General features: G+C 40.0%; 1 protein-coding gene across 3 annotated transcripts; it reads left to right on the forward strand.

Moving 5' to 3' along the window:
• Nucleotides 1-302: 302 nt before the first annotated feature.
• On the forward strand, nucleotides 303-18,140 carry ca8 (carbonic anhydrase 8 (inactive)). 3 transcript variants are annotated; one of them, XM_026150177.2, is made up of 9 exons: nucleotides 303-646; nucleotides 6,394-6,579; nucleotides 6,832-6,956; nucleotides 8,121-8,216; nucleotides 9,618-9,680; nucleotides 9,789-9,837; nucleotides 10,078-10,190; nucleotides 13,670-13,864; nucleotides 17,715-18,140. In XM_026150177.2, the coding sequence occupies exons 1-8, from the start codon at nucleotides 574-576 to the stop codon at nucleotides 13,802-13,804; spliced, it is 840 nt and encodes a 279-aa protein (XP_026005962.1). In that variant the 5' UTR covers nucleotides 303-573; the 3' UTR covers nucleotides 13,805-13,864; nucleotides 17,715-18,140. The 3 variants fall into 3 exon arrangements, with proteins under 3 accessions (XP_026005962.1, XP_026005960.1, XP_026005961.1); XM_026150175.2 differs by having other exon boundaries at nucleotides 325-646; nucleotides 6,388-6,579; XM_026150176.2 differs by having other exon boundaries at nucleotides 429-646; nucleotides 6,388-6,579; nucleotides 13,670-13,878; nucleotides 17,715-17,852.
• Nucleotides 18,141-19,973: the final 1,833 nt, after the last annotated feature.

Genomic DNA, 19,973 nt, shown 5'->3' on the forward strand with positions numbered 1-19,973 from the left:
TACACACAACCACTGTGGTTCCGAAAACAGCAGAAAGGGTAAACGATCATAACAAATAAATCAAGAAAGAAAAAATAATTAAAGCCGATATGCTTTACAGTTTATTTTCACCTCTGAACACAGGGAGCATACAGGGCAGGGAGATGAAAAAGAAACACTGTTCTGACATTTTATGGCAGGGTGAGCAAGCACACCTGCAGAGACACAGAAAGGAAGAGAGAGAGAGGGGAAGAGAGAGAGATAAGAGTAGAGCAAAGTAGCGAGAGAAAAGAGGTGGAGCAACACAGAGTAAAGAGCTGCTCAGAGAGGCAGAGCAGTCTGCACACATCATCAGCTTGTCTCTTTAGGAGGACGAGAGCAAGAGAGAGTAAGAAAGTGGGTTAAGAAGAGACAGACGGAAAAAAGGAAGAAAAGAGAAACTGCATCAAAGAAAAGAGAGAGTTGTTGTTGAGCTGGGAATCCATCCAGCAGACTTCAGTTTGTGTCCAAAACCAGTTAAAACCAGAGTGACGGGGAGCCGTGAGTGGGAGGACAGACTGGTTTCTAGCCACAGGGAGTAGACTGCAAAGCACCATGGCTGACAATGTGAATGAGGAGTCGGATTATACTCCGGGGAAAGATGAGATGGACTGGGGCTATGAGGAAGGTAGGCTGGGCTCTCTCAGCATGTGAAGGGATGCTGGAGATGTGTGAAAAGCTAAGGATCAGGAGGAGTTTTAAGGGGGACAACCCAAAACTTTACACTTTTTCAAAACATTTAAAAAAAATGCAATTTGATTCTTTAGTTGGATTTGGGTTATACACTGTACAACATCTGTCAGACCAATATGTTTTTAAAACACCACTAATGGTTTTACTCTCTCATCTCCTATGCTGTAGGTTGCTCGAACGGCATGATTTACAGTCAGTCATATAGAAAAATATCACAAGAACAATATCACTTTTTGCTGGCAACAATATCAAGTTGCCAGCAAACAGCTGTTTATCACTGCACTGCTAAAAGTATAGGAGACTTGCAACAGACAGTTGTTGGTCAGAGACTTACAGCAGAGCAAAGATTTCCTTGGACTCTACAATTCATACAATAAAACTCCAAAATGACTTGGCATTAAGAGCTGTCACTCATATATCACTCATATATCTTTGTCTACAGAGAAACTGAATAAAGCACATAAACACTTGAACATAGGTTACAAACATTACTGTCATACTTTCAGTATGTCATGTAGTTATGTGTTCACTTTGTCTTTCTGCTAATGCTGCTTTTACTGAGCATCGAGGGATATACTGTCACACTGAACTGTGGAATTCTTACTGTAAGTATACTAAATTATATGGAATACCATGTATATCTAAGACACTAATATTTGACATGCAAATACCTGGTTAGCTAAGAGGAGATGAGAGGTTCCCACAGGAAATTCTTCATCTTAATTTATAAGCACAAGTACAGAACTTCCTTGCCATGAGCTGACAGAGCTCACTGCTGTGTAATAAGCAAAAGTTTCCTTTCTTAGGACTTAGCTAAGGTGTCAGTCACATAGACCTAGAGGTTGGTTGACCCCCTGACAACCTCTGGTCACCAGGGAAAAATGTTGCTGGCAAATTGTTGCTGCTATTGCCAGGTGAAATCAGCTACACCAAGAATCTGCTTGTGATAGCTTTGGTCACCTGCAGTTTGCATTGAAGACAGACTTTTCTACAACGAGTTGTCATTTACGCCACAAGCTTTAGTCAAAGTGGAACAAGTGCAGTATAAATTGGGTTAGGGTTAGGGCTAACCCTAACTTTTACTCTGACTGCTCTCAATTTCTCATTTTCGTCACTCTTAGTTTCACTAACAGTTGGTGAGTAGTTTGCAAGTGTTTACAGAAATTTCAGCATCTTCCATATAAACTGCTGCAAAGGTGGCAGCCTGCTATCAAGTAAAGCAAAGGGGGTTTCTCAAAGAAGGGTTTTGGTGTACCACTTTACATCTGCTTGCAAACACTTTCTTGATAACAACAGCCAGCAACTTCCAGCAACCACCCACAACCAGTTAAAGAAAGCACATCTTTCTGCTGCAACCAGTGAATTACAAGGTCACTGACTAACTGGTCTGCGATTTGATCAGTTGGTTTCACAGAGCCTGCCAGAACCTCCAACAACCACTGAAGGTGCACATTTTCCCTGCTGAGTGGTGGCTATCAGATGGCCACCAACTAACGCCTGTGTGGCTAACAAGCTGGCACAGTCATTTCTTGATTAGCTTACACATAAGAATGATATCATCTAACACTAAAGTTAACAACACCAAATTCTTTTCCAATGGCTGAAGCAAAAAAACCGTAATTACTCACAAAGCTAAGTCCTTAATTTGAGGTCATTAAAGCAACAATCCGCAATTTAGTAGTGCCACTGAAATTCTCACTGCCTTTAGTAAACTGTTGTTAAGGCTTTAGTTGCTGAGGAAAGCGAGAATGTGACCACTGCCCCATGCTTCTTTGCTATGGTGTGAGTAGTCAGCCAGTGAGGACCGTCTATCTGCAGTCCCAACAGAAAGGCACACTGTGAGGCCTGAGCTCCTTGTCTTGGAGGCAGATGGGTGTACTGGACTTTCCATGAACACGATACTGCCAGTGTGTATTTCCTTTTTCTAAAAACACAGCAGGTTGTGCACATTGTACACATCTCTTACTGTTGCAGTCAGCTGAAAAGTGAAGCAAATTCTGTCTTTCAGTGGGATCACTTTCTCTACACTTGTTTATCTTCACACTCTATTAAACTGATAGCAAAGGCCTTACTAGTGTTGTGCTGTGAACAGGTGATCTGTCTCATTTAGGACAGATTTGCCCTGTTTTTACAACTGCAGTCTGCTTAATTTTGTTTTTATGAACAGTAATCTCATTGTCACACTCACTGCAAGAAGTCCTGTTTACTAGACACTGAGAGGAAGCAGAAAGAAACTCAGGACCAGAATGAGGACAAGGCAAAGAGGAAGAGGGACTTAAGACCAGTTTTAGCCAGTCTCGTGTCCCCACACGTTCTTCTGAAACCACCGTTTTCCTCTCAAGCACACACCCAGATCTGTTTATATCACTTCAGGTGATATTATTTGACTTTGATTTTGTGGCGACAAACCCCAATTTAAACCACAACTACTATTTAAACTGTTTGATTAGTATGAAGATGGATGGATAGTTATTTATTGGAGTTTGGATATATATATATATATATATATATATATATATATATATATTAGGGGTGCAACGATACACAAAATTCACGGTTCGGTTCGGTTCGATACTTTGGTGTCACGGTTCGATATTTTTTCGATACAAAAAAATGTTCATGCCTTTTTAATTTGTCATTTATTAAAATTATAAATATATATTTATAATATAATACTCAAAAGTACAGTTTTTAAATTTAACCCTAACCCTTGTGCGCGTTTTTTATTTTGACAGCGAATGCGCACCTGCGGACCACTTATGTGCAGCCCTGGTTATTTAGCTCGTCATATTGCAGCCACAGAAATTCTTTTGTCCATGAAACCATGAAGCTGCACTTTCTTTTTGCCTTATAGTCTGATTTGTCATAACTTCTCCGTTTTGTGGTAAGCTTTTCTTTGGCTGTCACTTCTTCACCCTGACCTGTCTTATTTGGCTCAGAAGAAATGAAATATATATTCTGCTGCTTTTACACACGCACTCACATAAGCTCAGCGATTCTCTGCGCGATCAACCTCTCACATGTTTAAGCTTGCTGCGGGAGATTTCACTTGTCATGTTTGCATAGTGAGCTAACGATTAATAAGACGATGTCAGAGGAATTGGTGCACAAATTTTCATCACTCACAGATCAGTGCTGTCGCTCTCTATACACAGTTCACGCGATTGCAAAGTGAAAGCAAAAAAACAAGCGCAAATTCAAACGCGATTTCAATATGTCACATATTGACAGTGGCTCACCGATGCCAATGACATAATTACCCAGCTACATTTCTGAAAGAATGCAAAAGCATTGACATATATTTTTCTTCCTACAATAGCCCGACGGGCAGGGAAGAGATAGATTTTGGTAGCCCGACTGAAAAAAATAGCTAGCCCCAGGACGTCGGGCTAGCGATATTGCAAGCCCTGTATCTGATTGAGGAATCACTCATCTTTGGAAAAGAGAGTTTATTACAGAGAAATGTCTCTTTCCAAAATAAAAGCTATACTATCCGCTTCTTCTGGGCTATATTCTCAGCAGCATAAGGAGAATCATGTGCTAACAGCTGTCTAAATGACTCGGCTAAAGTTAGTAGCATGCTTGTTGTTTTTGTCTTTGCACTAGGATGATGTCGGCGTAAATGTGCAGTCATATTCGTTGTGTTCCCACTAGTGATTTCAGGTTAATCTCGTTGAAATGACCTTAACGCCACAACACGGCAAATCTCCGTTAACGAGCTACCGCCGATCGCTCCGTGCATGGGGCTAGACGGCCAACACGTTAACGAGCTAACTGCGCTAACACACTAGTTCCCACCCATGTAATTGAGCATTGCACGGCACATCCAACATACTGTTTTACTTTAGTCCATGACGCGCTTACCTTCAGGGTCATACGTCACATGAAAACCAAAATAATTCCAAACACCACATCTGGAGAGCTTAACTTCTGTCTTGCTAGCTTGCCCTGCGCTCTTCCTTCTGACTTTGCTGTCTGTGTTGAGCACTCAGTGGATCTGCGCTCGACAGTGCAGCCTAGGCGGAGTAGTCGAACGCAGATTCACTGAGCGCTCAACACAGACAGCATCGTCAGAAGGAAAGTTGATAAAATAAATTACAAATGTTGTATTGTTCGATACATATGCGTACCGAACCGAAAGCACTGTATCGAACGGTTCAATATCGATACGAATATCGTTGCACCCCTAATATATATATATATATATATATATATATATATATATATATATATATATATATATATATGAGAGAGAGAGAGCAGCAAACTCCAGTAAATAACTATCCATCCATCTTCATACTAATCAAACAGTTGTCTGTGTTGTGCCACTTATGGTACCATAAAATGTGCTTTCATTGTTACTAGGCTACCATTGCCATATTTATTATAATAATTACAGGTTATGACTTTACTGCTTGTAGACTTGCTAATAAAAAAACATTTCTGACTCCCCTCTTATATAAAACAGCCCCCCCACGTTCCTCCAGTAGGAAGAGCAAATGACCAGTCAAGTTGGATGACTTGTTGAAATCTTAACTGGTAACTGTACTCTAAACATACAATTCCCTGTCTAGTACATGTTTGCTCACTTGCGAGGCTAGTGAGCAAGCACTAGCCATGCAAGTGAGCTTTGTTAGCATGGCTAACAACATGAAGGGGATTTTTTCTGGTATGGGAAAAAGACCAAAGTGAATGACAGCTGAATTGATGGTTAAGTTTCAGGGTCAGTGATTGGGTTGGACCAGCTGTTGGTAAAATAAATCTCTAAAGGTGTATCTTAATTTGGATACTTGTGTTACTGGCACACAACATTAAGTACACAACATATTTCCTTCCTACATGAATTTAGACTGATTGCATGTTCACCAATTAAAACTTGAGTTGTGAGTATGGCATTTGAAACCTTTGACTGTGATTGGATTTCTGCCTGCTGTCAGCATCTGATCACAGATTGTACAAACTTTCACCAAAAATCCAGAAGCGAAACTGCAGAAAGTTAGAAACTGATGTCATTGAGCGAAGAAGAAAAATAGTGTTGCTATTTTTATGACCGATTCCATGAACTCATTTGGGAAGTTTTTACAGATTTTCCCTCTAGACTTCACCGGAAGTCTTTTTGTAACCATAGATATCTATCCAATCCATCCATCCATTCATCTGAGAGGCAGGGTACACCCTGGACGCCAGTCTGTTGCAGGGCTTATTGCAACCTCGTACCCTTCATATGGCATGCAGATTAAGCCACTTCCATGCTGCTTTCATTTTTTTGACCCTTAAACAATATTTGATGCTGCTTATGACTGCTCTGAATAAAGCTGTCAGTGAAAGCCATTATTTACCTCAAATGGTACTTAGGGAAGTACTTGATTTGAGGCACAGGATGGACGCCTATTTAGCAATGACCAAGCCCTTCATAAGAGCTGTTTTATGTGGTGTATATTGTTTAAATTAAGTGTAGATGATGACTTTGGTAACATATTACAGCTAGTCAAAGTTTGAACTTTGAAACAGCTGGTGCAACAGTTCCCTTTACTTTTAAGTGTGACTTGGCAGAACACTTAAAACTGTGCAACCATTTTTAATGGTCATGTTCTTAGTAAGCCTATATGTTACAACAATAATCTGAATGTATGCTCTATTTCATGTGCATTTTTATGCCTATTTTTGCTCATAAAGGTGTAGAATGGGGACTTCATTTCCCAGCAGCCAATGGCGAGTACCAGTCTCCCATTAATCTAAACTCCAGGGAGGCTCACTACGATCCGTCACTCCTGGATGTTGGATTGTCACCAAACTACGTGGTGTGTCGAGACTGCGAGGTCATCAATGATGGACACACTGTCCGTATTATTCTCAGGTCCAAGTCAGGTAACTCCCAGCAGCCATGACATCATATCAGCAAACACAAATTGTTGACTAAACTGCTTTGAAACAGGATGTATGAATAGTTTTTGAGATTTGGTAGGAGGTGATTAATGTATATTTTTCTCACAAGGGAAAAGCAAAAAAGTTGCATCGCATAACAAATGACCCCTTTCTCTCACACCGACTATTATTCTGACCTATTTAGCCTTCTTCCTGTACGTGCTTGATCATAAACCCTCTGGTTTCCTGTGACAGTGGTTACTGGAGGTCCACTGCCAAGCGATCACGAGTATGAGCTTCATGAGGTTCGATTCCACTGGGGCAAAGAGAACCAAAGAGGATCGGAGCACACGGTCAACTTCAAGGCTTTCCCTATGGAGGTAAACCAAGGAGAAAAAAGAGAAAAAAGCAAGGCCATAACCATGAAGCACACCCCAAACACCAAAGAAATGCACTGATTTGTTTAGACTTGTCTTCAGCTAACACTGTAGTTTGATGAGTCCTTGAAGACAAAATCTTTTTTTTCTTTGAAAAGTATCTGCTTTGATATCAATAGCATTGTTCCACAGTCATAATCAAACATTCTGTGACTCCGTGTGTCTGTGAAATCTTTACGGTGCGTTCTCTGACAGTTCATCAAGAAACTGTACCACTCCATCCAAAAACCTACATTTATATTTTCATTTTTTTTTGTTTACAAATGTGTGAGCTGTTTCTACTTTGGTTTTTACTCCACGTTAGGTCAATCCCATTTTTATCTTGTCATCTACAACAACTTTGCATTTCCCAAAACTGGACTCCATCTTCAAACACTAATGTTATAAATTCTGGTGAACTTTCTTAGATAACGTTCCTGCACAATATAATATCTGGCATTTTACTGGACCTCAAGGTAAATACCTAATAAATTCCTAATTATTAGGACACCAAAAATATATGAATCTGACAACAGAACATTGGACTTGCTGGTCTACAAATGTCCCATTTTCCCATTTTTAGTGTTTGTCCGTAGTCAACAAGGGAAAATTGTGTGAAGAGAGCTTGGCTTATTTGAAGACAGTGGTAAATACAGTTTACTGTGCCGATTGTACTGAGCTCAATCTACTGCAGATATTATTCTCAGTATAGCTCAGTGTCTCTTTCCATTCCTGTTTGTAGCAGCAGAACTACCCTTTTACGATAGCTTATGTTTCCTTTTACAAAACACATTATCAGTTCTCAGTGCAGAAGGCTATTGATAATGAAACAGGCAGCTCAGAGATCACAAAGATATTATACATTAATGTTTTTTCCACTGTGTCTGTTATAATAAGACACATAGCATGGCAGCTGTAAGTCTTATCATGTATGTAACTTCAGTCTGGTCTTGTATTTACTGCTTTCAGGGTCGAAGCTTTGTACACGTCCCTTTGTTTATGTGAAAGCCCTTACAAAAAGCCTTCAGTCACCACAAGCTGATGGTTTCTCACTCACTCACAACTTGTCCTCTCTACAGCAAATGCCACTCAATCACAGATTGTAATGTGTTGTTTCTTTGTGTGCAGCTTCATCTGATTCACTGGAACAGCACTCTGTTTAACACATTGGAGGATGCTCTAGGGAAGAAGAATGGAGTACTTATCATAGCTCTTTTTGTGCAGGTAAGCATCCAGAGCCAGAAGGCTGGCAAAGTGACCTGATAAAGGATTGATTTACAATGTCTGTTTATTCATAGCCAAGAAACTATTTTCTATGTCAGTCAGAAACATCGTTAAAGTCAGTGTCTTTTCAGTCCTGGACGTTAGGAGGTGGAGCATTCATGGAATGAAGTTGTTTTTCCTGCACATTCCACATACACTTGTTATTGTGAACTGGGAAATCTGGGGGCCCAATACTTTGAACTCTTTGTCAAGTGTTGTGTGTATTATCCTACTGAAAAAGACCAGTGGCATTAATGAATACTTTCTCCACAGAGAAATACGTATTCTGCAGTAATGTTTAGGCAGGTCAAAGCAACATCTACATGAATGCAACTGAGGCTTACCAGCAGAAAATCATCACACTGTCCCCAGTGTGACAGACATTGTCAAAACTAGTTATTGCTTGATATATTGCATTTTTTAAATGTTTGAAAATGTCTGTAAAGCTTCCACTGAAGAACTTTAAAAGAAAGAAAGAAATACAGATACCCCCCCCCCCCCAAAAAAAAATAACATAAATTTAAATACATTTCTTCATAAAACAGATGCATTTTTTTCTCCATGCTTAAAAAAAGACACTTAAACACACCATTTCTCCCTGTTAAGTGCAGCTCAGGGGAAGTGCCATTTAAAAAGGCTGTCCCATTTTCCATGTATATGATCCAGCTACAGAGTGTTTGGTGACATCTTATGCAGCCTGTGAATGCTCAGTTAAACACAAAGTAAAAGGTGCTGTCTTTCTGTGGAGTTCTAAGTTATATGCTGGCTCCCTAAACTGGGACTGAGCCACAATGCCCGTTTTAAGTCTAGTCTTGACATGCATTTTTATAAACATTTGCTTTTATCAGCCCTAATGTACTTTCCTTCCTAGCATTGTAAAAGCTGTTTTCCTAAATGACTGATCAGATAAATTCTAGATATGCTTGGTGTGGCCTGAGAATGAGTCAGTTTGGAATGTATTGTTTGCCACGTTCCTGTGAAATTCCCCTGATTTACATGCTTAATGCACTCCATAAGGAATAATCCTCAGCTCATGAAATGAGACCGGGTTTTCAAGAACTCTCAGTAGACCTCTTGAAAAGCTAGTCTGCTGAGAAACCTGCTCAAAAACCTTGACAAAAAACAGTGGCTATCTCACTCTTTCTTCAACCCAAAACATTCCTGACCTCAGACCTAACACTACACACATCCTGTTCTCAACAGAATTCTTACTTCATTCCCTGTTTACTTCCTGCAGACATAAAAGTATAAAAGTCCTGCTTAAACACAATCACTGGTAGCATTATCGTTATCAACTAGTTCAAGCTGAAATAAGGACTACTTTGTCAGTTGTGAAACCAAACATGCTTACCTTTTTATCAGATTGGTAAAGAGCATCTGGGACTGAAGGCCATCACTGAAGTTCTCCAGGACCTGCAGTACAAGGTGTGACTGAATTAAAAAAAAATCTGAGCAGATGAAAGCATTTTAAAATGCTGGATTTGTAGGATGCATGTACAATGAGAATAATTATCTTTGTGTTAATGCCACCAGGGGAAGAGCAAGATAATCCCCTGCTTTAATCCCAACACTCTGTTACCGGGTAAGCAAGGATGTCTTGAGCACCAATGCAGATTTGTAGCTATTGCCTCCTGATAACACCCATACGATTTTTGTGTGGGTGTGAGATAAAGTTGAAAAAAAAAATGCAGATCATGTCCTCATTTCAGAAAGTCAACTGCATGATGGGATGAAGAAATTGTTTTTTGTTCAGCCTTGAGAGCTGAAACAATATCATCAAAGTATAACTGATGTTTGCTTTTTCCACAAAACCTGCCCACAGATCCATTACTGAGAGACTACTGGGTGTATGAAGGATCTCTGACTACACCACCTTGTAGTGAGAATGTGACCTGGATTCTCTATCGTTACCCTCTCACCATCTCACAGTTACAGGTAAAACAAATAAAGCAGGTAAAGTAAAGCATCCTCTGCCTTTTTAAGGTTTTTTTTGTTTTATTTATTTTTCTTCTTCTGTTTAATCCCAGAATTATTATCTCAGCCTTAAAGGCCCTTTCAGCTCAGTGTTTTGGGTTCCTGACAGGCAAAGTCCTCAGGCAGCTGTTTTCTCAGAAGAAGCTACAGCATCAGCTGCTGATGGTAGTGGAGTGTTTAGCTGCTGATGAGACGGATATATTTTGCCAGAAATCAGTGGAGAATATAATGGTGAATACAGTAAAGGGTTAATGTATAATTGTCAATCTTTCATAATAAGAAGAAAAGAAAAAAAACCCTAGATGCAGAAAGCTGCAAAACCGCAAAACCCTGCTGCTATTTCACAATAAAAGCATTTCAGGAACTTTATAAAGTGGTCCCAAAAAGTTGATTCTGGTCATCTGGACGTAGCGTTTTCAGTGAGAGAAATGTTTCGCCACTGATCCAAGTGACTTCTTCAGTCTCAGCTGACTGCAGGTTTCCAACCTTATATACAGTAGATTTGCATAATGACTTAAACTAGCACCACTGAATGAACAATGGGCTGTGAGGTCTGTTTCTTGATCATTAGTAAGCAAATTGTCATGACCATTGATCAACAACCACTGATCAATGACCTTGCCTGACGAGTTACTTATTCTGTGTTGTGCCATCTTAGCCAGAGGTTGTTTGGCTTCTCCAATGTATAAATCCTGGCAATCCTCCTTAACAGCGTACAGTATATTACTCTGTTTGTGTCAGGGGACCTGATCCTTGGGGTGGACCAATTTTTGGCTCAGCGTGTTTTGGGGTTTAAAAGCCACGGATGCAGTGTTTAGAGAAAATGCGTCTCAGCTGTTCCGATACTCCTGACACATACAGGATGACCACAGGTTTTCGCTTAAGCAGCGGTTGCCCTTCTCTCCTGGATCAGCTGGAGCTTTCTTTAGGTGCTCTAACAAATGTCCAGCTGGGATAACCACATTTACTCAGGGCCTTCTTGAAGCGCTGTTCTTCTGCTTCGCTGGCTGCTGAGTCTGTTGGGATGGTGTTCCCTCTATGTTGCAGCGTCCTGATGACACCCAGTTTGTGCAGCAGTGGATGATGAAACCTTAAATACTGATCTGTATTCGTAGGTTTACGGTACACACCAACTTTTAAATGTCCCCCATTACTGATGGAAATCTCACAGTCTAACAAGGCTAACCTGTCTTTTTTTTTTTTTTTTTTTTTCACTGAAAATTTCACATCTAGATAAACAGAATCAACTTGTTAGTATTTCCTTACCTGGATGGCTGAACATGCATCAAGATCTATTAAGTGGTGAATATTAAGAATATTAGCCTAACACTGATATACAAAATTTCTGTTACTAGTGAATAGTCTGTTTATCGGCAAAACACATTTTATTTCTCTTATGAAACAACTTGTAGATATCTGCTGCAGCAGTAAAATAAAGTAGACATCAGCAAAATTATAGGCCATGAATCATACATGGTAACGGCTACCCGTGGCAAGTGTAAGCCAATCAGTTACATTGCTTTTACTGGCGTGGCTCTTCTACTGCGTTCAGTGTCTGTATTGTTCATGTTTGAGGGGGTTTCTCATTTTCTACATCCTGTCTTATATGATCAATATGTCAGCCCTGTATGTATTTTTAAATTGCACAGTAATGCTAGTCCACAGCTCTCTAGCAGTTACTCACAGTACAGGAAACCTTTACACTCACTACCAATCAATAAGTCTGTCGAGTTTCTTTTGATACATTTTTATTTGAATTTAGCCTTTGGGTCTCTCATGCTTTACTCCAGCAGCCTGATGTAAAGGATGATGACAGTAACCATCTGACATTTAATTCAGGCTTTCATGTTCCCTGCTTTCTGCTCCATTGAACCTGCAGAAATGCCAACAGAAAGGATGACTTCAGGCTCCCTCAGGCCATGCCCTATTGTGAATAATAAAAGCTGGAAAGTATCAATGGGTTAAAGATGATAAATTTTCTTATTTTTAGATGATAACAAAGCCAATCCTGCAAACAGGTGGTATATAGTATGTGTTTAAAGTTTTAAGTTAAGCCATTTTTATGGCTCCTTCCGCAACTATTAGTGCTTCTTGTTTGCAGCGTACAAATAGAAGTCCTAAAAGCAAACACTAAAACAGAAAAATCTTCAGTTGGGTTCTGGTTTTATGAGGGGCGTAAGTATAAAACCTGCCAAGTGTTAGGCAGTTCAGACAGCAGCTCTAGTTTCTCACCAGTTGATAAGCAGGCCCAAGCAGTGGGTTACACTAGAATAATATAGTCCTTTAACTATGCTATACATGCGACCTTCTGCCTGCCACCCTTTCCATTACACTTCTCTCTACATCCCTTTAAAGTAAAAAAGCAAAGTGTAAAAAAACACAGTTAACTCCAGCACACTGACCTGTATGCTGTTTTTTATGCCTACTCATGTACTGTGCTGCACTTTACTGTTCTTCTTTCTGTAACATGTTCTGTAACCACAGCAAGTATTTTAAAACAGCAGGTCCTTCTTACCTAGAATACACACCTCAAACATCCGGCTATTATTGACTCTCTGTGTGTGTGTGTGTGTGTGTGTGTGTGTGTGTGTGTGTGTGCGTGCGTGCGTGCGTGCGTGCGTGTGTGTGTGCTCAGTGAATGTGTATACATATCAGGCAGTTACTATGCCTACTATGTTGTTAGTATGTTGTAATGCACTTTGACAGCGTGCTATAAAGCTTTCCTCTGTGACACAGCTGCACGGCTGCATAAAAAGCCTCATATTTGTTTTGCCTGATATTGCTACCCCCTGCACAGTATGTGTGTGTAGATCATATCTGCACTTGCAGCATTTTCTCATGAACAGGAAGTCAGGTGAAAGATTATTCTGATCTGAGAATTATAAAAAGCCCAGAATGCTCTTTTTTGTAGATGACCTGTCGAGCTTTTCTATTCAGAGATGAGTAAAAATGGTTCGTTTGTCCATCTGACATGCTAAACCAAAGCAAATAGTGAAATCACCAGAAATAACCCCTCCACTTTCTCTGTTATGAGGAATCACACATAACTTTAGTCCTTCCTTTTTATACCCACAAGCTTGTTTTTAGGAAGGTGAAAGTGAGGCTCTGAAGACTTTATACAGCTGACAGTTTGTCAGATTCTTTTCCTTAGACATGAATAAATACCTGCAGCGACACAATGCAATATAAAGTGAAGGCACAGTGGAACCTAAACCCACAATCACCACAGTGCTCCTCTTGTTGTGGTAAAAAGAAGGAAAAAAAAGAAGATTGCTATTCTACTACAGGGTAAGACATCAGAACATTTTAAATTAAATTAAAGTAAATAATGATAATTCTAAAATTCAGAAAGGAGGATTTTCTGGTGAAAAAGTAGCCCTGCGTCTCCAAGACCTCAACAGACTCCCTCAGTTTCTGTGTAAACATCTTTGTCATTGCAGATTGAGGAGTTTCGGAGACTACGGTCCCACGTCAAAGGTGCGGAGCTGCCAGAAGGGAATGATGGGATGCTGGGGGACAACTTCCGTCCCACCCAGCCGCTCAGTGACCGGACAGTTCGCGCTGCCTTCCAGTGACTCCCACTTTCCACCGCCATCTCAGACAAACTGTGGGATCTACAGATACAATCAAAGAAGGTAGCATTGTCACAGTGAGTTACACTTCAATACAGTGTTCTGAGGTGGTCACGTCCTACTTTGAGGAAAAGGGTTTGTCTTTTCATATAAGGTCAAACCTATTAATGGAACGCATGCCTGGTATCGTACACCTTTCTTGCAGAGGGTTCAAGACAGATAATAGCAGTTTGTTAGGAAACAGTGACAGTACAATAGCAAATACAAAGTATTATTAGGAATTTTTTTTAATCAAGATGGTTTAAGATGATATTTACGCTCATTGTAACTCTGAGCCTCTGAGCGTGTTGTTGTACAGTGAATTTTTCTGACAACTCCCTACTGCTGTAAAAAAAACCCTGACAAACAGCTGTTGATGCCCTCAGTGAGATCAAACTACAACAGCAAATCTGATGTAACTAAACTCAGAAACAGTGAGCTGAACAGCTCTAAAATGCTGTTTAGCTCACTGTAGATGGGGAATCAATAATTATCTGTAGATGTGATGACTGATATTTGAAAAAGTAACTATCACTTGCTCTACTTACCACCAAACACTTTGTATTTTTAGTCAGTTCAGCACATTTCCTCATGAGGGACAGAATTTTAATGAACTAGGCATACTGTCCCTGAGGTATTTGGGCCCTCAGAATCCATGGCACATAATAGATCAGGCCCTGGAAGAACTAACCCAGTTTAGTTACTAATGTGGGACCAACCTATATACAGCACAAAGTGCATGGAGAGATCCCAGATTTAGCTCAGCAGCACTGCAGGAGGAAGGCAGGGCAGAACTTTAGGACATCAGAACAGAGCAGGACGCTTAAAAATGCGACGACTGTAAAAGTGTAAGGCTAAAACAAACAACCTTGTTTACTATTTTTTATGTGCTGATGTGAAATAAACACGAATATTAAGCAGGTACGTCACTTTCCCCAAACATTGCATAATTACAGATGAGGTCACCTAGTACTGTTTAGATCAAAACAAATGCTTCACTTTCGAAGATAAACATTTTTGCGTTATTGGTTATGAGTCTGCATTCCTTCATTCTTATGGTGTTTCTACGCTGTTTTGAAGTTGTGAAGAAGAAGAAAGAGGAATATTTGTAGCTTTTCAGACCTCATTCTGGCTCAGTGTTAAAGGTAAGAGCACAAGTGCCTCGTGTTAAATACAAATGAGCGACGGTGGGCAGAAGCAGTAACCTTTTCTCACATCTCTACACTATCAGTTAGCCTTTTGCAACATAATGTCAGGGACAGGAACACAGTGTCTGCCTTGCAGTAAATTATCTCATCTGACATCGATGTAGCGTCTGTAACTTTTTAAATCAGAAAGTAAAACATGCTGAATTTGAGTTCATAGTCTGGGTAATGCTTTGCCACATGCGTGGGATCTTACATTATAATGCCGCTAAATAGCTTCCAACTTTTGTTAGTCCTACATGAATGGATAAGACTCATGCCCACGTCCCGGGCTTGGCTCAGCTTACAGAAAGCCTGTAAGCCGAGCCAAGAAATGCCAGAAAAACCTTCTGCAGAACCACATGGAATGATACTACAGAGAGTTCTACATGAGCTAACCTGTAAAATCAGTGGTGTGTCACGTTAAATGTCCAGAGGAAAACTGAGTGTTTCCATGTAGTCATGGTGTTTTGGGAATTGTGATCACATAATGAGTAAAACTGTCAGTTTACTGGCTTCATTTGAACTGAGTCATTTTGCCCAAAACAGCTATTTTTGCAGATGTAACAGCTTAACAGTGAACTCCCAGCTAGTGTTTACGCTCTGAAGGCTACACGGTAGAGCTCTTCAGGGTCATATAACTCTTATAGCCCTGTGATACCATAGAATGCTGTGGAAGATCTGAACTGACGTCCACTTAGGCCAAAGTCAAAGGACACAGACGAGAGTAACAGACGGAGTAAAAACTGAAGCAGAGGACAAAAAAGTGAGGGCTTGTTGAGAGCGAGGAAGTAGAGGGGTAACTTGGTGAAAGGAGGTAAAAATGCCAGAGGGATGAAAGAGGAGTGAGCGAGCAGAGGGAAGAAAATGGAAAGAAACAACAGAGGACTATTGTCTATGGTGTAAACAGATACTGATCTGGTCCCACCAGCAAAACACACCTAAGACAAGAGTTCAGACTATGGGAAAGACAACCCCTGGGGGAAATAGAGCCCCAGAGGTGGAGTTAAAAAAATATTTGTATGAAGTGTTATACGTAAGTAGGATTTTCAGGTATCTGTACTTGGGTTTTTATTTTTTTGATGACTTTTTGCTTTTAATCTATGCATTTTTACTACACAAATATCTGTACTCAAAACAGGCTTCTTTCTTCAAGTTCATTGTGTTTCATGTCACTATGTGTCTTTAAGCATCGACAAGCAAAGAGAGGAAAGAGGCTAAAACATATGCATATGCATGCATAATTCATAGGAGTATGCGTTGAGGTTAGAGTTGGTCTGAACCATCTGGAACAGCATTTTTGGTGCAGAAGCTGTGGTCATTGTGCTTCTGTTATCACCATGACAGCTGTAAGCATGAAACAGACTCCAAAGAAGCTCACGGGATACAACGGCTCAAAGTTGACAGGTTTTATTGTTACAAAGGGAGGTTTCTCCAAGGGAATTTAGTATGGGTGCATGGATGAGTGGCGCAGTGGTGATTTGAGTTTTTGATTTACAATTGAGTTGTAATTTCTTCAGCTGTGAGTTGACGAGCAAACTGTGGGGGAGCCAATGGTCAGAGCTGTTCAAATTTGATCAATGGGAGGCTGAGCAGGCAGGTAGGTCCGGAGGGTGAAAATTTGAATCAGCCAGACCAGCTTGACAGAGACAGGTAAAGGTAAAATAAACACAAGGGAGTGGATACTTGGACAGGTCTGAGAGTCATATAGGAGCCTAAAAAGGAAGGTTTTGGAATTCTGCGGTCAAGTTCAGACTCACACCAGATTGAGATACTTTGGCATGACTTTAAGCAGGCCTTCAATGCTAAAAACGCTCCAAGGTGGCAGAATCAAAACAATTCTGCAAAAACGAGTGGGCCAGAATTCCTCCTCTTCTTTGTGTTTGTGTTATTTTTGTTCAGTTGTGTGATCAAAGAGCTACGCAAACAGAGACCAATGCTGAACCAGCATGGGAGTAAGTATTTAATAGATTTAGTTGAGCAAATAAAGATCCTGCCTTGCAGCCTGTCTATCTTAGGAAAATAGTAGGGGATCAGACTAAATAATAACAGTACAGTCGTTACCTTGAAATATGAAGCGCCTTGAGGCAGCTGTTGTTGTGATTTGGTGCTATGTAGATAAAATTTAATTGAACTGATTTTGGGGCGACATGAACAATATTATTTTCAAACTTCTGAGTTGACTTCATTTGTCAGAACAGTGAAAACAAAGCAATCCTGGAGCTGAGTTAAGACAATAGTACATATCCGCTACCAAACAACCGATTTCATATCATTCTGAAACTGATGTTCGACTACCAAGAGATGATTTTGTTTGTTTGTTCTCTTTTAGCAGCCAGATTTCTTTCTTTTTTGACCAACACTATGAAGTTGTTCTGAATTCTCTTTGGCAATGTACTTTCTTCCCACCCTGCTGCAACATGTGCCTCTTTTTGGCTCACTAGCTCAGCTCACATATATGTGACTTTATGTGGTACCTTCGAAGGAAAAAATAATGAACTTTTACAGAGGCTTTTTAACACCTCCTTCTAAAACACCTCAGTTTTGCTGGAGTTTCTTTCTCCAGTTTAAAGTAATTGGTTGTAAAAGTACAAACCTAGCATTTCCATCTGTGTGTTACAGTTTAGCTGCTGGACACATCTGGTTTTTCTCATTCTCCTAATCACATCCATATTTGTCTTTTCTTACAGGAGAGAAGAAAGAAGAGGCGTGAAGAGAGTAGCAGCAGTGCAAGGATGTGGTTCTAGATCAGCCACAGATTAAGAGTGAAGGTGGACAAAGAAGCTATTGATTACACCCCTTTACAGTGTGCGTGTGTGTGTGTGTGCTTAAGTGTAGTCTCTACACCCTCCTGCCCCTCCCTTTTAACATATGTAAAATCCCCCTCTGTTTGTGTACTGTAGTGTGGTATTGTGTTAATCTGCTGTGTCTGTCCTGGTGACAGGAGGCTTATAATCAGCCAATCTCTGCTGTCAAAACAAAAGGAAGCTTGAACCACAGATGTGGTACCTAGACACATCCGTGCGCGTACACACACACACACACACACGCACACGCACACACACACACACACACACACACACACACACACACACACACACACACACACACACACATCCTTTGTACATTACGTGAATACAGGACGTTAATTATGCAAGACTGTACACATTTTACACAAAGTTTATGAGCTTATTTGAAGCTAAATTTCAAATGAAGTCACACAAAGAAAATATACACGTGTATTAAATCAAGCATCCAGCAAGATCTTAAAAGAAATCATGTTTCTATACAGCCTCTGTTTGAATCTTTTTAGCAAATCTCCATTGTTAGTATTTCTTTATTAAATGTCCCCCAAAGGGCTGGAGAGAGACAGGTGAAGGCAGGTGTACTGGCTGAATATTATTGGAAATTAAGCACTGAAGGAATCTTTGAACTGAATAATTTTCCATTATTTCCATCAGCTTCCTGTACCTGATGCATTTTCACATCCGCACTCTGGAGGTTGGGCTCATTTTGTAGGTTAACCCTTCAATCCAGTGTATTTTGCTTATTTTCCAACTCAATATTTGAATTCTGGGACTAACATTGTTTAAAGGTTCAAAATAATCCATATTTACAAGGTGTTGCCCTCCATGCCACTACCACACTGCTGCACCAGTTAGTGAAACAACTATGTTTAAGGGTAAAACATCAATTTTTACATGCATCCTGAAAATTCTCAATATTTCTGAGGCTAACAAATAATATCCAGAACATCCTAATAACAAGGGAAAAAATTAATTTGCGCAAATTTATATTCTTGTGCATTTTTACATGACAAGTAAAGTAAGTAAAATAAAAAAAAAATGAGTTGATTAACTTTTTGAGCATCAAAACGGCACCATCAACTTTTTATTTTGGCAAAGCAATTTATGTTAATGTCATTGAGCCTATAGTCAAGTCATCTTCGCTTATGACCTGGATTACTCCCTGCAAAGCATAAACATGATGCAACGATGCTGTGTGCACAGATGTGGGCGGTGAGCCAACGCACTGCAAGGCGAGCATCTCAGCTTGTATTTTGTTTTGTATTTTTGACCACCTCTCTCAGGTTTGAACAGCAGGTGGGTGAAACTAGGTGCCTGAGATGACCATATTAGGGATATTCTCTCTCTCTGACATCATAAAAAGTTTAGAGTTAAAAAAATGTTTGATGCCTGAACTCACAGGGGTTACTTGTACATACACTGACCTCATTATTTGAACCTTAATATGAATGTCCAGCATTGAGACTATGTTCCTGAAAACCAGGGCAAAGCACAGTCAGTCCACCTTATCGTTTAGATACATTTCTGACCAAACTAACACAAACTAAAAAACTATACAGCCCATCATGAACCAGCAATTCTGAATAAAACAGTATTATGCTGGATGTCTTCACACAATCAACAGCTTTAATACTGGATATCAGTGTTCCTACTGAACTTTCAAATCCCATTCATCAGTGGGACACTGCAGCCACTACCACAACTTATGTGTTACTAGCACTGTTTTTTTTTTTAAATTTGTGTATGTGTCAGTGTATTTGTGTGTTTGAATGCCTGGCCTCACTGTATGTGACTAACTGATCTGGCATAAACTGTGAGAACTGATGACTATTACTGTAAAGCAACAATAAACCTGACACGCTGACTTACTAAAACTCTGAAATGGAAACTGTGTTTTTCTTGACAATGAGCCATATCTAACCAAGCGTCATGAAAAAAAGACAAATCAAACAAGGAAAATAAACACGGTTTGTGTATCCAGTATGATATAAAGATTAATTAATTATTTTAGGAAAGAACCTTAAGAAATACGGAGACAATTATTGCAACTGTGTACTATGAACCTGTTGCTTCTGGAATGGTTGCTTTGCAGACTGGAACTGATCGTGCACTCAGTTGTCACCGCCATAGCAACTTTGGCAC

Source organism: Astatotilapia calliptera, chromosome 18 (genome assembly GCF_964374335.1).
Source record: "Astatotilapia calliptera chromosome 18, fAstCal68.1, whole genome shotgun sequence".
In the NCBI taxonomy this organism is placed as follows: Eukaryota; Metazoa; Chordata; class Actinopteri; order Cichliformes; family Cichlidae; genus Astatotilapia; species Astatotilapia calliptera.